The sequence below is a fragment of the Oncorhynchus mykiss genome, chromosome 28 (assembly GCF_013265735.2).
Source record: "Oncorhynchus mykiss isolate Arlee chromosome 28, USDA_OmykA_1.1, whole genome shotgun sequence".
In the NCBI taxonomy this organism is placed as follows: Eukaryota; Metazoa; Chordata; class Actinopteri; order Salmoniformes; family Salmonidae; genus Oncorhynchus; species Oncorhynchus mykiss.
Window position 1 is genome coordinate 33,396,727 of NC_048592.1, and position 21,539 is coordinate 33,418,265.

Consider the following 21,539-nt stretch of genomic DNA (forward strand, 5'->3'; position numbering starts at 1 on the left):
AGACAGACCAGACCAGCAGGTACGACTTGGTTTAATGACATTAACATAAACCACTGGAAACACAACACTGGAGCTGACATTAACATAAAACACTGGAAACACAACACTGGAGCTGACATGAACATAAACCACTGGAAACACAACACTGGAGCTGACATTAACATAAACCACTGGAAACACAACACTGGAGCGGACATTAACATAAACCACTGGAAACACAACACTGGAGTTGACATTAATATAAACCACTGGAAACACAACACTGGAGCTGACATTAACATAAAACACTGGAAACACAACACTGGAGCTGACATTAACATAAAACACTGGAAACACAACACTGGAGCTGACATTAACATAAACCACAACACTGGAGCTGACATTAACATAAAACACTGGAAACACAACACTGGAGCTGACATTAATATAAACCACTGGAAACACAACACTGGAGCTGACATTAACATAAACCACAACACTGGAGCTGACATTAACATAAACCACAACACTGGAGCTGACATTAACATAAAACACTGGCAACACAACACTGGAGCTGACATTAACATAAAACACTGGAAACACAACACTGGAGCTGACATTAACATAAACCACTGGAAACACAACACTGGAGCGGACATTAACATAAACCACTGGAAACACAACACTGGAGCTGACATTAACATAAACCACTGGAAACACAACACTGGAGCTGACATTAATATAAACCACTGGAAACACAACACTGGAGCTGACATTAACATAAACCACTGGAAACACAACACTGGAGCTGACATTAACATAAACCACTGGAAACACAACACTGGAGCGGACATTAACATAAACCACTGGAAACACAACACTGGAGCTGACATTAACATAAACCACTGGAAACACAACACTGGAGCTGACATTAACATAAACCACTGGAAACACAACACTGGAGCTGACATTAACATAAACCACTGGAAACACAACACTGGAGCTGACATTAACATAAACCACTGGAAACACAACACTGGAGCGGACATTAACATAAACCACTGGAAACACAACACTGGAGCTGACATTAACATAAACCACTGGAAACACAACACTGGAGCTGACATTAACATAAACCACTGGAAACACAACACTGGAGCGGACATTAACATAAACCACTGGAAACACAACACTGGAGCTGACATTAACATAAAACACTGGCAACACAACACTGGAGCTGACATTAACATAAACCACTGGAAACACAACACTGGAGCTGACATTAACATAAACCACTGGAAACACAACACTGGAGCTGACATTAACATAAACCACTGGAAACACAACACTGGAGCGGACATTAACATAAACCACTGGAAACACAACACTGGAGCTGACATTAACATAAACCACTGGAAACACAACACTGGAGCTGACATTAACATAAACCACTGGAAACACAACACTGGAGCTGACATTAACATAAACCACTGGAAACACAACACTGGAGCTGACATTAACATAAACCACTGGAAACACAACACTGGAGCGGACATTAACATAAACCACTGGAAACACAACACTGGAGCTGACATTAACATAAAACACTGGCAACACAACACTGGAGCTGACATTAACATAAACCACTGGAAACACAACACTGGAGCTGACATTAACATAAACCACTGGAAACACAACACTGGAGCTGACATTAACATACACCACAACACTGGAGCTGACATTAACATAAACCACTGGAAACACAACACTGGAGCTGACATTAACATAAACCACTGGCAACACAACACTGGAGCTGACATTAATATAAACCACTGGAAACACAACACAACACTGGAGCTGACATTAACATAAACCACTGGAAACACAACACTGGAGCTGACATTAACATAAACCACTGGAAACACAACACTGGAGCTGACATTAACATAAACCACAACACTGGAGCTGACATTAACATAAAACACTGGAAACACAACACTGGAGCTGACATTAACATAAACCACTGGAAACACAACACTGGAGCTGACATTAACATAAAACACTGGCAACACACTGGTGTGGTGTAAGTCTTAGGTGGAATTGCAGCATGATAGCTCTGATGATGTGAGGAGGTAGAAATCGTATTCTTTGTACCTGGATCTGAGTGTAAAGAGGGGTAAAGTACACACACCTGCCTGATATGAAAGGGATGTTCCTCTGAGTCAAAACCTTGACTTGAATTCTGACACATTTCCTGAACCAGTCATTCCAATGAAGTCCCACTGCCTGACTACAGCGGACTTGAGCCTCTGCTGTCAAGCTAACTCTAAATTAACATCTCAACTCGCAAGGAGAGCTCCATGAATACATTTATTTTCATATGTGGAACCAGAGAATGCACAGTTTGTTTTACTGGAAGTGGTTCTCTTCCCCCAATCCCCACCCCCTTGGCCCGACCCCTGAGGCCCCAAGCCTGGGTCGCGAGGACTGGCAGCTGGGACCCTGGCTCCACAGGCCCCTCCACCACCACATGCTTCAACCCCTGGTGATGGGCTGGCTACTGGGTTTGGGAAGTTGAGTAGACGATCCCCAGCCCATTGACGTCAGTCACCCACACACCACAAGACCTCTGTCGGGAGTTTCAAAACAAAGTTCGCTGCCAAGGCAACATGGAAAAAGCTGGCCTGTGTGACCGTGTGTACGGTAAACAGTGGAGTTTCTCTGAATCGGCAGGAAAAAGGGTTTGAATTTCCTCCAGCGTCTCAAGATACAGCTAATACATCCTGCTGAGATGGGGACAACACAAACTAGACTGAACAGACATGTCAGATTTAAAGGCCTACTACAGTCATTTTAATAGTGTGTATTGGTATTTATATATATTTTTTTATTTAACCTTTATTTAACTAGGCAAGTCAGTTAAAAACAAATTCTTATTTCTAATGACGGCCTACCAAAAGGCAAAAGGCCCCTGTGGGGACGGGATTCCATGTTTTATTTAATTTAATAGAAATATAGGACAAAACACACAAATCATGACAAGTTGGACAACACAACACTACATAAAGAGAGACCTAAGATGACAACATAGCATGGCAGCAACATGACAACACAGCATGGTAGTAACACAAGATGACAACTACATGGTAGCAACACAACATGACAACAACATGGCAGCAACATGACAACACAGCATGGTAGTAACACAACATGACAACTACATGGTAGCAACATGACAACAACACAGCATGGTAGTAACACAACATGACAACAACATGGTAGCAACACATGACAACACAGCATGGAAGTAACACAACATGACAACAACATGGTAGTAACACAACATGACAACTACATGGTAGCAACACAACATGACAACAACATGGTAGCAACACAACATGACAACAACCTGGTAGCAACACAACATGACAACAACCTGGTAGCAACACATGACAACACAGCATGGTAGAAACACAACATGACAACAACATGGTAGCAACACAACATGACAACAACCTGGTAGCAACACATGACAACACAGCATGGTAGAAACACAACATGACAACAACATGGTAGCAACACAACATGACAACAGCATGGTAGCAACACAACATGACAACACAGCATGGTAGCAACATAACATGACAACACAGCATGGTAGCAACACAACATGACAACAACATGGTAGCAGCACAACATGACAACAACATGGTAGCAACATAACATGACAACACAGCATGGTAGCAACACAACATGACAACAACATGGTAGCAACACAACATGACAACAACATGGTAGCAGCACAGCATGACAACAGCATGTTAGCAACACAACATGACAACAACATGGTAGCAACACAACATGACAACAACATGGTAGTAGCACAACATGATAACAACCTGGTAACAACACAACATGACACCACAGCATGGTAGCAACACAACATGACAACAACATGGTAGCAACATGACAACAACATGGTAGCAACACAACATGACAACACAGCATGGTAGCAACACAACATGACAACAACATGGTAGCAACACAACATGACAACAACCTGGTAACAACACAACATGACAACACAGCATGGTAGCAACATGCCCTCAACATGGTAGCAACACAACATGACAACACAGCATGGTAGCAACATAACATGACAACACAGCATGGTAGCAACACAACTTGACAACAACATGGTAGCAACACAACATGACAACAACATGGTAGCAACACAACATGAGCAACAACACATGACAACAACAAGGTAGCAACACAACATGACAACACAGCATGGTAGCAACACATGACAACACAGCATGGTAGCAACACCACATGACAACAACATGGTAGCAGCACAACATGACAACACAGCATGGCAGCAACACATGACAACAACATGGTAGCAACACAACATGGTAGCAGCACAAAACAGGGTACAATCATTGTTGGGCACAGACAACAGCACAAAGGGCAAGAAGGTAGTAAGATAACAAGATATCACAATTGTAGCAGGAATAGGTGAGTTGGTACCATGACTATAGTACATATGAATAGATGAGTTGGTACCATGACTACAGTACATATGAATAGATGAGTTGGTATCATGACTACAGGACATATGAATAGATGAGTTGGTACCATGACTACAGTACATATGAATAGATGAGTTGGTACCATGACTACAGTACATAGGAATAGATGAGTTGGTACCATGACTACAGGACATATGAATAGATGAGTTGGTACCATGACTACAGTACATATGAATAGATGAGTTGGTACCATGACTACAGTCCATATGAATAGATGAGTTGGTACCATGACTACAGTACATATGAACAGATGAGTTGGTACCATGACTACAGTACATATGAATAGATTAGTTGGTACCATGACTACAGTCCATATGAATAGATGAGTTGGTACCATGACTACAGTACATATGAATAGATGAGTTGGTACCATGACTACAGTACATATGAATAGATGAGTTGGTACTATGACTACAGGACATATGAATAGATGAGTTGGTACCATGACTACAGTACATAGGAATAGATGAGTTGGTACCATGACTACAGTACATATGAATAGATGAGTTGGTACCATGACTACAGTACATATGAATAGATGAGTTGGTACCATGACTACAGTACATAGGAATAGGTGAGTTGGTACCATGACTACAGTCCATATGAATAGATGAGTTGGTACCATGACTACAGTACATATGAATAGATGAGTTGGTACCATGACTACAGTACATATGAATAGATGAGTTGGTACCATAACTACAGTACATAGGAATAGGTGAGTTGGTACCATGACTACAGGACATATGAATAGATGAGTTGGTACCATAACTACAGTACATATGAATAGATGAGTTGGTACCATGACTACAGTACATAGGAATAGGTGAGTTGGTACCATGACTACAGTCCATATGAATAGATGAGTTGGTACCATGACTACAGTACATATGAATAGATGAGTTGGTACCATGACTACAGTACATATGAATAGATGAGTTGGTACCATGACTACAGTACATATGAATAGATGAGTTGGTACCATGACTACAGTCCATATGAATAGATGAGTTGGTACCATGACTACAGTACATATGAATAGATGAGTTGGTACCATGACTACAGTACATATGAATAGATGAGTTGGTACCATGACTACAGTACATATGAATAGATGAGTTGGTACCATGACTACAGTACATATGAATAGATGAGTTGGTACCATGACTACAGTACATAGGAATAGGTGAGTTGGTACCATGACTACAGTCCATATGAATAGATGAGTTGGTACCATGACTACAGTACATATGAATAGATGAGTTGGTACCATGACTACAGTCCATATGAATAGATGAGTTGGTACCATGACTACAGTACATATGAATAGATGAGTTGGTACCATGACTACAGTCCATATGAATAGATGAGTTGGTACCATGACTACAGTACATATGAATAGATGAGTTGGTACCATGACTACAGTACATATGAATAGATGAGTTGGTACCATGACTACAGGACATATGAATAGATGAGTTGGTACCATGACTACAGTACATATGAATAGATGAGTTGGTACCATGACTACAGTACATATGAATAGATGAGTTGGTACCATAACTACAGTCCATATGAATAGATGAGTTGGTACCATGACTACAGTCCATATGAATAGATGAGTTGGTACCATGACTACAGTCCATATGAATAGATGAGTTGGTACCATGACTACAGTCCATATGAATAGATGAGTTGGTACCATGACTACAGTACATATGAATAGATGAGTTGGTACCATGACTACAGTACATATGAATAGATGAGTTGGTACCATGACTACAGTCCATATGAATAGATGAGTTGGTACCATGACTACAGTACATATGAATAGATGAGTTGGTACCATGACTACAGTACATATGAATAGATGAGTTGGTACCATGACTACAGTACATATGAATAGATGAGTTGGTACCATGACTACAGTACATATGAATAGATGAGTTGGTACCATGACTACAGTACATAGGAATAGGTGAGTTGGTACCATGACTACAGTCCATATGAATAGATGAGTTGGTACCATGACTACAGTACATATGAATAGATGAGTTGGTACCATGACTACAGTCCATATGAATAGATGAGTTGGTACCATGACTACAGTACATATGAATAGATGAGTTGGTACCATGACTACAGTCCATATGAATAGATGAGTTGGTACCATGACTACAGTACATATGAATAGATGAGTTGGTACCATGACTACAGTACATATGAATAGATGAGTTGGTACCATGACTACAGGACATATGAATAGATGAGTTGGTACCATGACTACAGTACATATGAATAGATGAGTTGGTACCATGACTACAGTACATATGAATAGATGAGTTGGTACCATAACTACAGTCCATATGAATAGATGAGTTGGTACCATGACTACAGTCCATATGAATAGATGAGTTGGTACCATGACTACAGTCCATATGAATAGATGAGTTGGTACCATGACTACAGTCCATATGAATAGATGAGTTGGTACCATGACTACAGTACATATGAATAGATGAGTTGGTACCATGACTACAGTCCATATGAATAGATGAGTTGGTACCATGACTACAGTACATATGAATAGATGAGTTGGTACCATGACTACAGTACATATGAATAGATGAGTTGGTACCATGACTACAGGACATATGAATAGATGAGTTGGTACCATGACTACAGTACATATGAATAGATGAGTTGGTACCATGACTACAGTACATATGAATAGATTAGTTGGTACCATGACTACAGTACATATGAATAGATGAGTTGGTACCATAACTACAGTCCATATGAATAGATGAGTTGGTACCATGACTACAGTCCATATGAATAGATTAGTTGGTACCATGACTACAGTCCATATGAATAGATGAGTTGGTACCATGACTACAGTCCATATGAATAGATGAGTTGGTACCATGACTACAGGACATAGGAATAGTTATTGTAGAAGAGAGAGTGACAGGCATCAAATTAACCAAATTAAATGATGACTGAATAGCTATTTCTTAGTATTATTATGAAAGTAGAAGAAAAAGCAGAAGAGACTCACTATAAAAAGAGAAATACATCTTAATGTGACTTCCCTGGATAAATAAATAGAAAGGCAATAAGTTACAGGAACAGTAGAGGAAGTTGTCCTACTACATTATGTATCACAGTGACAGCATCAACATGACAATGAATAATGATGGTTTCTCTGGAAAGACACCCTACCCTGTAGGGAACGGCTCAGCCCTTATGTTAACAACCATGTATACCTGATCCCATCTATACCTCACTGGGCTGTGATACTGTGTCTGGTGGCAATGTGAATGAGGTTAGCGCCCACAGGGCCGAACGCATAGCATCACTGTTCCTGTTTACATTCTTTCCTGCTTCCAGCAGCAGTCTGTAACAGCAAAGTCAACAACATCCCAGTGGAGAGAAGCCTTTGTCCCAACACTTTTAAAATAAATCTTCCCTTCTTTGCTTCCTTGAGGTAATCATGCTACTGGCGAGGTGTAATGCAACCACCAAATACTCTGCTCCTGCCTTTGCCATTTCAGATACGGCCCAAGGTCGTGCAACAACTGGTGTAGCTCGTCGATGGCCTCCTGCAGCCATTGTGATGCACTCATCACTTCCGGTCTAGACAGGATGAGCCTTGGGGTCCACCGCAGGACAGGGGACACCGCCGGACAGGGGACACCCCACCGCTGCCACCAAATGATCGCATAGTAGGTGAAAGGAAGGTTTCTATTGGTCTATGTTGTTTTTACCCATCAAGTCATGTCAGATCTGTGATGACATCAACGATGGGAGGAAGGAAGGATACATTGTGACGGTATTGGAGGGCAGCCAGTGGCTTTTGAGTAGACTAATGAAGCCTTGTTCAAACCTCTCCTTGGGAACCCCGAGACGCTCTATGTATTTATCACCTAGCACACCGGGATTCAGCTCGTCACTTAATCACTTCAAGCCCTTGAATAGGTGAATCAGGTGTGCTAGTTCAGAACCACAACATGCTGAAAGGTCTGGGAGATTAGTTGACGAGGAGAGGTTTGAAAAATGCTGGACTAGATGCTTTTACCACAGTCTACTTCATTTAAATGTACTGTATGTTGTTCCTTCAAAACTAAAGTTGACTTACATCCTATATGACACTACAATTACAGAAAGTTAAGACACAAAACATGACAAATTCATGCTCATTTTAATCATTTCATACAAAACATTTGTTTATCACAATATACAATACCTTACCATACATTGTGTGAGACTTTTTGAGAAATACATGGGAAATATAAGTACATCTTAAACAATGTAATATTTCAATACATACATCATATAGGAACAATGACCCGTCACCGTACATAATATAGGAACAATGCAGCCTTCATATGGCTCCAGATAACAACAGGAAAACAAGGGAAACAAAGGAATTACGTTTCTGCCAAGCACCGCCCAAGAGATGTTGTGCGTTTGACTACTGTAGACTACTGTAGACCACTGTACACTACTACAGACCACTGTAGACTACTGTAGACTACTATAGACTACTGTAGACTACAATAGACTACTATAGACTACTGTAGACTACTATAGACTACTGTACACTACTATAGACTACTGTACACTACTATAGACTACTATAGACTACTATAGACTACTGTAGACTACAATAGACTACTATAGACTACTGTAGACTACTATAGACTACTGTACACTACTGTAGACTACTGTACACTACTATAGACTACTGTAGACTACTATAGACTACTGTAGACTACAATAAACTACTGTAGACTACTATAGACTACTGTACACTACTATAGAATACTATAGACTACTGTACACTACTATAGACTACTGTACACTACTGTAGACTACTATAGAGTACTGTACACTACTATAGACTATTATAGACGACTATAGATTACTTTAGACTACTATAGACTACTGTAGACTACTATACATTACTATAGACTACTGTAGACTACTATAGACTACTGTAGACTACTGTACATTACTATAGACTACTGTAGACTACTGTACATTACTATAGACTACTGTACATTACTATAGACTACTGTACATTACTGTAGACTACTGTACATTACTATAGACTACTGTACATTACTATAGACTATTGTAGACTACTGTACACTACTATAGACTACTGTAGACTACTATAGACTATTGTAGACTACTATAGACTACTGTAGACTACTATAGACTACTATAGACTACTGTAGACTACTATAGACTACTATAGACTACTGTAGACTACTGTACATTACTATAGACTACTGTAGACTACTATAGACTATTGTAGACTACTATAGACTACTGTAGACTACTATAGACTACTATAGACTACTGTAGACTACTATAGACTACTATAGACTACTGTAGACTACTATAAACTACTGTACACTACTGTAGACTACTATAGACTACTGTAGACTACTGTAGACTACTGTAGACTACTGTAGATTTAGGGATTTCCAGATCCTAACCAACCATTTGAATTTCAAATCCTGGAATGGTTTAGTTTGAGAGTATTTCCCCAAAACAATTTATTGAGAAATTCAAGTTGGCAATTGACATTTCTTGGCAATCAGTTTAACAATTCACAATGTCACCATTGTCACCAATGTCACCATTGTAACCAATGTCACCAATGTCACCATTGTCACCAATGTCACCATTGTGAATCTGAAAGGCTGTTTAAGAATGTTCTGTGTAAATCTTGAGGATTATACAGTTGAACAAATGTTTGACTTGTTTTGACAAGTAATGGTAGTGCATATAAATGATACCAAATGTACATTTTATAAATATTATTCTATTTACAGATGAAAGATTATAAATACACTGTTTCAGACAGTTCAAGGTTTGACACAGAACTAGGTGAAAAGAAGAGGAGATTGAGTGGCTAAGTTTTCCTCATTCACACACACACACACACACACACACACACACACACACACACACACACACACACACACACACACACACACACACACACACAGAGTAAATGTGGGAAATGTTGTCACATAGTGATGTTCTGCTGATCTCCCCACAGCTGAGAGCTGCAGTTTACATCGCAGTACCATTTAGATGTATTGCTGACAGACTAGCAACTAGGCGCTGAGCTATCCAACTGGTCAAAGTGCTTGACAGAAATTATGGAGAAAACTACAGGGGACATTTTAGATTTACATTAAATTATCATTGAATCAACATTTAAAAAGATGACATTTGTTTTTTGGTTTAGTTTTTGTTCTGCCATTTCTGCCTAAACTATTTTGCCATATCCTGACACCTCGTCAGCTCAAGGAGAATATGGCAAAATAGTAACATTAGCTGACATCAGACATTGTTGAATAGAGGTTTGTTTTTTTGACTTTGGTCTTGGGCTTCAGAATATCAGATGTCTCTCTCTCTCTGTCTGGAAAGAAACCATTCAAAGGTTTACTTTGATTGGCCTCAATTATTTAATTATATGCATTCATTATATTAAGATATCAAATTTACACCTCTTCCATTCTTGGAAGGGTGATATGGAAAATTACAAAAAAAAAAATATATATATATATTTATATATATATATGAAGAAATTTGATTGAAGTTTTAATCAGGTATGGCAATACACCTCTCTTAGGGCAGAGTTCCATTCGGCTGTTAATGTGCATTAATCAGGACGTCTTTGGAGCGTCTTGGTTTTGACAGATTACATGGGAAAAGATCGAGATCATTGCTTTACGGTGAAGCAAATATGTAAAATCAAAAGTAACAGGTTTGCAAACTGCCTTTTGCTGTGAAAATGGAACATGTAGGTTCTGTGGCATTTGTTGATATTGATTTGAAATGTGTGAGGTACCATACAACAATACATGTATAGAGTCATGAATTGGCTGTAATGAAGAACCTCTCATTAGTAGATTTATTGACTCTTTAGTTTAAACATTTTCCCAGCTCCCTTCCTACCCTTAGAAAAAGTGCAACTTGTGCGACTATTGCCGAAAAAACATCAGGAAGACGTGTTCAAACCTGTTCAATAAATTATAAAATCACGTCCAAAATACCCTGTCGTAAACAACAAAAGGCACACAAAAGTCTTTAAACACTTGTTCTTAGGGTAGATGTTCTTAGGGTAGATGTTCTTAGGGTAGATGTTCTTAGGGTAGATGTTCTTAGGGTAGATGTTCTTTGGGTAGATGTTCTTTGTTATAAACACCTGTGGATCACTAGTTTGAACATAGGATGCTACCCGGCAACAACCCATCCTGTTACAAAACAAAACATGTACTCGAAAATAGTCACGAAGAACAAAGATCGCTCTGAAGTGCAAGTATTTCATCTTGTCCCAATTGAACGCAACAGAGTGTCTTCGCCTAGCTTAGTGTCATCTTCAGTATTTGTCAGAACAAAGATTGTATTATCTGGCTACCAAAAACCAAGATTCTGTCACACACTAGCATTTTCAACAGGACTCCTTCAAGGCATCACTCTTCAACTCTTCATACTCTTCTTCCTGAGGGCTCCCAAATCAAGTGTTGTGGTTCCCCACCCTCTTCTGCATGGGCCCAAAGCCAGTCAGGCCCTAGTGCATAAGCAGAGCAACGCCAAAGAGCCAGATTGCAGGATTCCTCCACTGCAGTAAAACAAGATGTGAAACACAACCTAAAACTGGTGCTTCCATTTATGAAGATAGCAGGTCACGACTCATTATGTGGGGGAAGCCCCACGTGTGTTCATCTACACTCCGCCCTGTTCAACTGGCGACCACCCCTCTTCCGTCCCTCTCTCGCCCTCCTCCACTCCCATCTCTCCATCCTGTTCATCATCTAGCGTCAGCTCAAACTGGAATCTGTGTCCTCCCTCTCCGTCCCCCTCTCCGTCACCGGTGCAGAAGGGGGGAGAGGGCCTCTGAGGGATCATGCTCTGGTACCAGTTCCTGTTGTCCTCCAGGGTGTCCAGGATGTCCTGGGCGTCTGGGTGCACCAGGTCGGCCCATGTCTCCCACAGCGGGTGGACGATGTAGTCTATGAAACCCACCTGCAGAGAGGGAGGTGAGAGAGGTGATTTAAAGATACAATAGTGTACATACTGTAATAACCACACTAGAGGGGGTTGTGTGTGTGTGTGTGTGTTACTGTTATACAGTATGTATGTTTGTGTAGGATGTGTATATGTGAGCAGTGTGAGTACTGTACGTATGCGTGTGTGTGTGTGTTACCTCTATACAGTGTGTGTTAGTAACCTACCTGGCTCTTCTCCACTGAAGCCGTATGCTTGTCACACATGGGGCTGATCTCCATGCCTTTCTCCCTCTCGCGGTCTCCCTGGTGGGAGAACTCGTTCATGATGCGGTCGGTCCACTGACGGTAAAGGTCCAGAGACTTGGTGGGGTTACTGAGGTCAGCACAGTGAACCATGTTACGCATCACCTGCAACAGAGGGGAGGAGAGAGGGTTGTGTGAGTTTGGTTGTGTGTGTATGTGTGTGTGTGTGTGTGTGTGTATGTGTGTATGTGTGTATGTGTATGTGTGTGTGTGTGTGTGTGTATGTGTGTGTATGTGTGTGTGTATGTGTGTGTGTGTGTGTGTGTGTGTGTGTGTGTGTGTGTGTGTGTGTATGTGTGTGTGTGTGTGGCACACATGCGTTCCTATGCAGGAGTGTGATCTCCTACCTGTATCTTGTCTGTGTAGTTGTCCAGCAGCAGCACTCCAGAGCTGGTCACCTTCTTGGTCTCCACCATGGTCTTCAGGTCAGCCAATAGGCTCATGTGTTTAGACATGTCTGTGGCCAGGACCTGGAGAGAGAGAGAGAGATTGTTGTTAGTGATTTCTACATGTTTATGATGCAGTCATATATGATTTGTGATCTTTGATGCCAAAAAACCTAATATATCTCATTTAATTGAGACAGAGATAGAAAACTGGCCCGACCAACGGACTGACCGATCCACGGTCGAAGGCTCATATGAATATGTTTGGTCAGAACTTGGACGTTCTCTCACCATGTCTATGACCATCCTGCGGAGGGATTGGCGTTCTTTCTTGGTCAGGTTCTGGAAGATGTCACAGTTGTCTTCCTGCAGCAGCTTAAAGCCCACAGCCAGGTGGTGGTTCTCCAGGACAGACTCATCGTTGTACATCAGGGCCAGCTCTGAGTCTGGACACAGAGAGAGAGATGGACTATTAGAAGCAATGGGGAAGAATTGAGGGGATAAAATATAGTCAAAGATATAGTAAAGGATAACATAAAGTAGTACTAAAGTAGCAGAACTTATTCATTCAGCACTGTTAGCTTTTGAGGGAGAAAGTACTCACTGTTGTTTGCTTTTGAGGGAGAACGTACTCACTGTTAGTTTTTGAGGTATAAAGTACTCACTGCTGTTTGCTTTTGAGGGAGAAAGTACTCACTGTTAGTTTTTGAGGTATAAAGTACTCACTGTTAGCTTTTGAGGGAGAACGTACTCACTGTTAGTTTTTGAGGTATAAAGTACTCACTGTTAGCTTTTGAGGGAGAACGTACTCACTGTTAGTTTTTGAGGTATAAAGTACTCACTGCTGTTTGCTTTTGAGGGAGAAAGTACTCACTGTTGTTTGCTTTTGAGGGAGAACGTACTCACTGTTAGTTTTTGAGGTATAAAGTACTCACTGTTGCTAGCTTTTGAGGGAGAACGTACTCACTGTTAGCTTTTGAGGGATAAAGTACTCACTGCTGTTTGCTTTTGAGGGAGAACGTACTCACTGTTAGTTTTTGAGGTATAAAGTACTCACTGCTGTTTGCTTTTGAGGGAGAACGTACTCACTGTTAGTTTTTGAGGTATAAAGTACTCACTGCTGTTTGCTTTTGAGGGAGAAAGTACTCACTGTTGTTTGCTTTTGAGGGAGAACGTACTCACTGTTAGTTTTTGAGGTATAAAGTACTCACTGTTGCTAGCTTTTGAGGGAGAACGTACTCACTGTTAGCTTTTGAGGGATAAAGTACTCACTGCTGTTTGCTTTTGAGGGATAAAGTACTCACTGTTGTTAGCTTTGGAGGGAGAAAGTACTAACTGTTAGCTTTTGAGGGAGAAAGTACTCACTGTTGTTAGCTTTTGAGGTATAAAGTACTCACTGTTGCTAGATTTTGAGGGATAAAGTACTCACTGTTGCTAGCTTTTGAGGGAGAAAGTACTCACTGTTAGCTTTTGAGTGATAAAGTACTCACTGCTGTTTGCTTTTGAGTGATAAAGTACTCACTGTTGTTCGCTTTTGAGGGAGAAAGTACTCACTGTTGTTCGCTTTTGAGGGATAAAGTACTCACTGTTGTTAGCTTTTGAGGGATAAAGTAATCACTGTTGTTAGCTTTGGAGGGAGAAAGTACTAACTGTTAGCTTTTGAGGGAGAAAGTACTCACTGTTGTTAGCTTTTGAGGTATAAAGTACTCACAGTTGCTAGATTTTGAGGGATAAAGTGCTCACTGTTGCTAGCTTTTGAGGGAGAAAGTACTCACTGTTAGCTTTTGAGGGATAAAGTACTCACTATTAGCCTTTGAGGGAGAAAGTACTCACTGTTGTTAGCTTTTGAAGAAGAAAGTACTCACTGGTGTTGATGAGGAACTGGTTGGAGACCCCAGGGTGGTCCACGTCATGGATGGCTGCCGCAAAGACGGCCGCCAAGATCTCCAGATCCGTGAAGACGGCCTATGATTGGACAGGACGAGAGACAGGGGCAGAGCAAAAGGAAAGGAAACCGGAGAGACTTGATGAGTTTTCCACATTGATAGTAAAAGGCTTCACATTGTAGTAAAAAAAAAATCTGCTTGGCAAGATAGAGTAACACATTCATCTGGTCGTAACTCATTATTGTGTGACCTATCTAGGTTGAGCAGCGATGACATATTTCGGTTGAGTGGTGTCACTTGCTCGTATACATGATTTATTATGACTTTAAGGTCTGTTATGGGAGATGGTGTTCGTCACTCCCTTTAGTCGGCATATTCAAAACAAATCAAGAAGACATGTTGCTAGAGAACAGAATCGTAATTCAAGATCCGACTGGATAAACAACAGATGAAAAAAGCAACAACACTGAGCATTTCAGCTACAGAGGTCTAAAAGGCAAACATGCAGTCAAGCTGTGGCTGCGGGCTTTATCATTTGGGCTGATGTGAACTAGGTCTCTGACAATACGTGGAGGAAGAGAGGGAGAGGAGGGAGAATAGAAAACAGCAGTATAATAAGTAGAGCTAGGTCAGGTGACTTACGTCCAGAGCGGGTGTAGAGAGCAGGATGTGTGTGGACTGGGCCACGTCTGCAGCGTGGAGGCTGTTGTGGTATTCTACGTCTGAGTGGTAGTGGGCCTCCAGGGTCATCATGAAGGTCACGAAGGTGTCCGTAGGGATTTTAAACGTATTCATCAGGTCTCGCTCCTGCACGGGACACACAGGACATGTAACACACAACCTGAGTAAAACATCAACCTATCAACCTGAGTAAAACATCAACCTGAGTAAAATATCAACCTGAGTAAAACATCAACCTGAGTAAAACATCAACCTGAGTAAAACATCAACCTGAGTAAAATATCAACCTGAGTAAAATATCAACCTGAGTAAAACATCAACCTATCAACCTGAGTAAAACATCAACCTGAGTAAAACATCAACCTGAGTAAAACATCAACCTATCAACCTGAGTAAAATATCAACCTGAGTAAAATATCAACCTGAGTAAAACATCAACCTGAGTAAAATATCAACCTGAGTAAAACATCAACCTGAGTAAAACATCAACCTGAGTAAAACATCAACCTATCAACCTGAGTAAAACATCAACCTATCAACCTGAGTAAAACATCAACCTGAGTAAAACATCAATCTAGCAACCTGAGTAAAACATCAACCTGAGTAAAACATCAACCTATCAACCTGAGTAAAACATTAACCTGAGTAAAACATTCATCCTCATGACTAGATGTTCATACTACAGTGATCATTCAGATTCTCACCCAGAAGATGAGGATACATTAAGTCAACACAGACAACTGATATACACTACTATAGGCTGTGTGCTGCAGAACCACCCCTGGTGTGTGTGTGTGTGTGCGTGCGTGCGTGCGTGTGTGTGTGTGTGCGCGTGTGTGTGTGTGTGCGTGCGTGCGTGTGTGTGCGCGTGCGTGCGTGCGTGTGTGTGTGTGCGCGTGTGTGTGTGTGTGTGTGCGCGCGCGCGTGTGTGTGTGTGTGTGTGTGTGTGTGTGCGTGCGCCTGCAGGGGAAACACTGCACTCTGACAGTAACGAAAGAGGAAGAAGAGAAAGAGGAAGAACACTGACCTGGAAGATGGTGTACATGGTGCATGTGAGCGGGCGGTTGTGGGAGTGCTCGGCCACCCTGAAGATGTTCAAACCCCACTTGTTGATGTTCTCAAGGTCCTGAGAGAGAGATTCACATTTTCAACTTACTAATCAAAAAGTGCCATTTATTTTGAATGAGTCTTGAATCTGAAGTTCCCTCAATTTCCTAAATTGAATTTAAATAGAATATACCTCCTCTGGGGTGAATTAAATGAGGTGAAACATTCTGAATGTTGCAGAAAGAAATGGAATGAATAGAGATGACATGACTCCCTATTCTATATGAAAGACAGTTATACCAGTGCTAGACAATACATTTCTATGTATTGTGTAACAGTGTATCCTCCTGTGCAGGCCCATAGTGTTTATTAATATAGACTTCCCCAGTACCTTAGACAGCAGGTCCTCCTGATCTGTCTTGACCCCAAAGCGGCTGATGCTGCTGCCTTGGAGCCCAGTGGAATGGCTGAGCTTCCGGACCCCGCTGATCTGGGTCAAGGTCCCCTGACCCTCCAGCTGGGTCTGGTGGTGGGGTCTCTTCTTCCACTCTCTGGTCTTGGCCATGGGGCACGGTAATTCCAACTCATTCTGCTTGTCTGCAGGGAGGGAGGGATGGAGGGAGGAAGGTTAAACTACTGCACCGTAAAATGAAAATACAAACAACAATGGTGAAGTCATGATCTCAGAGCATAACATTTATATTGATATGTACATTTATAAAGCACAATTTATGTGCATATGGACATCTACCTCGATATGGCACATTCATTTATTATTGAAATACCAACAACAAACGTGAGAGGGATGCTATGGATGTAGGATCTTAATTTGACTGGTTTCTCACAGCAGGAAAATAATCCTTCAACAACAGTACATGATGAATTATTGTGTGGATTATAATTCATTTACATTTTTTGTATGGGCTGATACATTTTCAAGTGGATAGTATACACTTTAGAAGCCTTTTAAACCTTGAATCCACTACAAGTTTGCATTTTCTGCTGTGTAGGAAATCTCCTTCAACAGCAGGGTGATCAAATTAAGATCCAACATCTGTATATGACTATGTATCAGTGGTCTGTATTAGTTTCCTTACAGACACACATTTCATTTGTCACACCCCTGACCAGACCTTCCTTCCAGTCTACTGATAGTCATTCAATTAGCATGGTAATCAATCCCTTCTACTAGCTCTCACGCATCTCTGTCACTCTCCTTTTCCCTTATCTGTTCTTCTCCAGGAAACATCCAGAAGCAAATAGCCAACAAGTAGCAAACACTTTATTAATGACTTATGACGAAGAAATAACCTGTTACAAATCAGCTATTGAGAAATTCCTGGAACTTCCCATAATATTTAATGAGGCATCAATTCCAAGTAGAGTAGTGAATGAATACTGTTGTGGATAAATAAAAGTGAACGAATACTGTTATGGATAAATACAAGAAAAGTGATTGAATACTGTTGTGGATAAATAAAAGCCTTTTTTTCCAAACCATAACAATCCTTAGAAATGTGTCATATTAAGCAGAATAGTTTGGAGGAGGGGCTGGGCAGTATGCAGGTGGCTTGTTGTGGTGGCGGTGAAGTGACCTCTCTTGAGGCGCTACATGTGAGTAACACGTGGTGTGTGTGTGTGTGTGTGTGTGTTGTTTCACACACTACTCTATTCTCTATGAGGCATAGAGATGGTTTGCCTCAACCTGACAGGTGCATGCATCAATGCAGAACACAAAACAATTTTGGTCTCCATCTCCCTCTCCCTCTCTCTGCAGTGAGAGAGGGAACACTCCAGAGTCCCTGGGAAGGGTAGCAGGTCTCCCTCTCCCTCTCTCTGCAGTGAGAGAGGGAACACTCCAGAGTCCCTGGGAAGGGTAGAAGGTCTCCCTCTCCCTCTATCTGCAGTGAGAGAGGAAACACTCCAGAGTCCCTGGGAAGGGTAGAAGGTCTCCCTCTCCCTCTCTCTGCAGTGAGAGAGGGAACACTCCAGAGTCCCTGGGAAGGGTAGAAGGTCTCCCTCTCCCTCTCTCTGCAGTGAGAGAGGGAACTATCCAGAGTCCCTGGGAAGGGTAGAAGGTCTCCCTCTCCCTCTCTCTGCAGTGAGAGAGGGAACACTCCAGAGTCCCTGGGAAGGGTAGAAGGTCTCCCTTTCCCTCTATCTGCAGTGAGATAGGGAACACTCCAGAGTCCCTGGGAAGGGTAGAAGGTCTCCCTTTCCCTCTATCTGCAGTGAGAGAGGGAACACTCCAGAGTCCCTGGGAAGGGTAGAAGCTCTCCATCTCTCTGCAGTGAGAGAGGGAACACTCCAGCAGACCAGATCTGACTGGTTTGAAACTAGTGCAGAGCAACTCCACACCGATACCCCACTCTGCAACATTTCTTTCTCTCTCTCTCTGTCCCTCCAGCCTTTTCAATCCTCCTGCTTAATCAGGTATTCCTTCTTTCTCATTCTCTCGGTGGAGAAGCCAATAATAGCCAAAACATCCCCATTCAGGTTGAGGAGGAACATTTAGTGTCCATCCATCAAAGCAGTGGAATAAATAATATGTGTTATTTAGTTTCAAGTGTACTTGTACTGTATTTAATAGTGTGTGTGTTGACTTACCAAGGAAGGTGTTGGAGATGAACTCTGACACCTGGTTGCCGGAGCGACTCATCTCCGACAGGTGCGTCAGCTCCCGGTTCAACATCCTCTTGAACTGGGGAGACACAAAATGACACAACACCATGTTAGATAGCCATTAGATAGACTCTGTATCTCAGTTGGTAGAGCATGGAGCTTGCAATTCCAGGAAAGTGGGTTTGTTTCCCGGGCCTACTCGTATATAAAATGTATGCATGCATGACTAAGTCACTTTGGATAAAAGCGTTTGCTGAAATGGCATATATTGTTGTTTTATTATTATATAGACTGTATGAAAACCAATAGGAAATGGCTGCCCCGGGTAGTGGCATCAACTGTGTCCTCTTGAATTGGAGTAACAGAAAAGGAGGACAACACTAGGTTAGATACACGACACGTACACCAGCGTTTCCCAAACTCAGTCCTCGGGATCCCAAGGGATTTAAATCAGCTGATTTAAATCATCAACTAATCATCAAGCTTTGATAACTGCTGTGTTAGACCAACAAGACAATGAACTGAGTAACATGACAGGACACCATTTAACTGTAGATATACTGCATATAGACCAGCAAGACAATGAACTAAGTAACATCACAGGACACCATTTAACTGTAGGTATACTGCATATAGACCAGCAAGGCAATGAACTAAGTAACATGACAGGACACCATTTAACTGTAGATATACTGCATATAGACCAGCAAGGCAATGAACTAAGTAACATGACAGGACACCATTTAACTGTAGATATACTGCATATAGACCAGCAAGACAATGAACTAAGTAACATGACAGGACACCATTTAACTGTAGATATACTGCATATAGACCAGCAAGGCAATGAACTAAGTAACATGACAGGACACCATTTAACTGTAGATATACTGCATATAGACCAACAAGACATCTAAAAGGGGAAACAGAAAATGACACAACACCGTATTAGGTATACTCAATGGAGACCAACAGGATATGGCTGTCCCGGGGGTAGCATAAATAGTTTCCTGGAACTTTCCGTTGACATGGGAGTATTGGACCCCAAGGGATAGGCTTGTTTGTTTGATACCATATAAGGATGAAGTCTTCTTATTGGGTATAGGCTTTATGACAGACCTGTTTTGAGATATTTGGTAAACAAATCAACCATTTCTAGATAAATATGTACAGCATAGGGTCAGATTCAACCAAACTACTGCAGTAGGTAGTCAACCAAACTACTGCAGTAGGTGGTCAACCAAACTACTGCAGTAGGTTTTCAACCAAATTACTGCAGTAGGTATTCAACCAAACTACTGCAGTAGGTATTCAACCAAATTACTGCAGTAGGTTTTCAACCAAACTACTGCAGTAGGTGGTCAACCAAACTACTGCAGTAGGTTTTCAACCAAACTACTGCAGTAGGTATTCAACCAAATTACTGCAGTAGGTTTTCAACCAAACTACTGCAGTAGATATTCAACCAAACTACTGCAGTAGGTATTCAACCAAACTACTGCAGTAGGTATTCAACCAAACTACTGCAGTAGGTATTCAACCAAACTACTGCAGTAGGTATTCAACCAAACTACTGCTTCTCTCTCTCCCTCCCTCCTCTCCCATTCTCTTACCTTCTCCCTTACCCCCTCCTTTCCCTCTCTTACCCCCTCCTTTCCCTCTCTTACCCCCTCCTTTCCCTCTCTTACCCCCTCCTTTCCCTCTCTTACCCCCTCCTTTGCCTCTCTTACCCCTCCTTTCCCTCTCTTACCCCCTCCTTTCCCTCTCTTACCCCCTCCTTTCCCTCTTTTACCCCCTCCTTTCCCTCTCTTACCCCTCCTTTCCCTCTCTCACCCCCTCCTTTCCCTCTCTTACCCCCTCCTTTCCCTCTCTTACCCCCTCCTTTCCCTCACTCCTCACTTTTAGTCCCCAACAGACACAGTCTTCATTCGTCTTAATATGTCTAGCGCCATCAATGTTTACTGTTATTTTATATCCATTGAGAAGTATGGGGGGTTGTTA

At 41.6% G+C, this 21,539-nt stretch overlaps 1 protein-coding gene across 3 annotated transcripts in view; it reads right to left on the reverse strand.

Annotated features, from left to right (window-relative positions):
• Positions 1-9,946: 9,946 nt before the first annotated feature.
• LOC110509034 (cAMP-specific 3',5'-cyclic phosphodiesterase 4B) overlaps positions 9,947-21,539 on the reverse strand; it is a 107,789-nt gene continuing 96,196 nt past the window's right edge. For 2 of the 3 annotated variants that reach the window (XM_036966732.1, XM_036966733.1), the window contains exons 9-17: positions 19,524-19,617; positions 17,308-17,513; positions 16,897-16,995; positions 15,831-15,995; positions 15,168-15,267; positions 13,594-13,748; positions 13,264-13,386; positions 12,839-13,021; positions 9,947-12,629 (exon numbers count right to left, since the gene is read on the reverse strand). In XM_036966732.1, coding sequence (XP_036822627.1) covers positions 12,330-12,629; positions 12,839-13,021; positions 13,264-13,386; positions 13,594-13,748; positions 15,168-15,267; positions 15,831-15,995; positions 16,897-16,995; positions 17,308-17,513; positions 19,524-19,617 — 1,425 coding nt within the window. In that variant the 3' untranslated portion in view covers positions 9,947-12,329. The remainder of the gene's footprint in view (positions 12,630-12,838; positions 13,022-13,263; positions 13,387-13,593; positions 13,749-15,167; positions 15,268-15,830; positions 15,996-16,896; positions 16,996-17,307; positions 17,514-19,523; positions 19,618-21,539) is intronic. The other variant, XM_036966734.1, reaches the window with a different exon arrangement.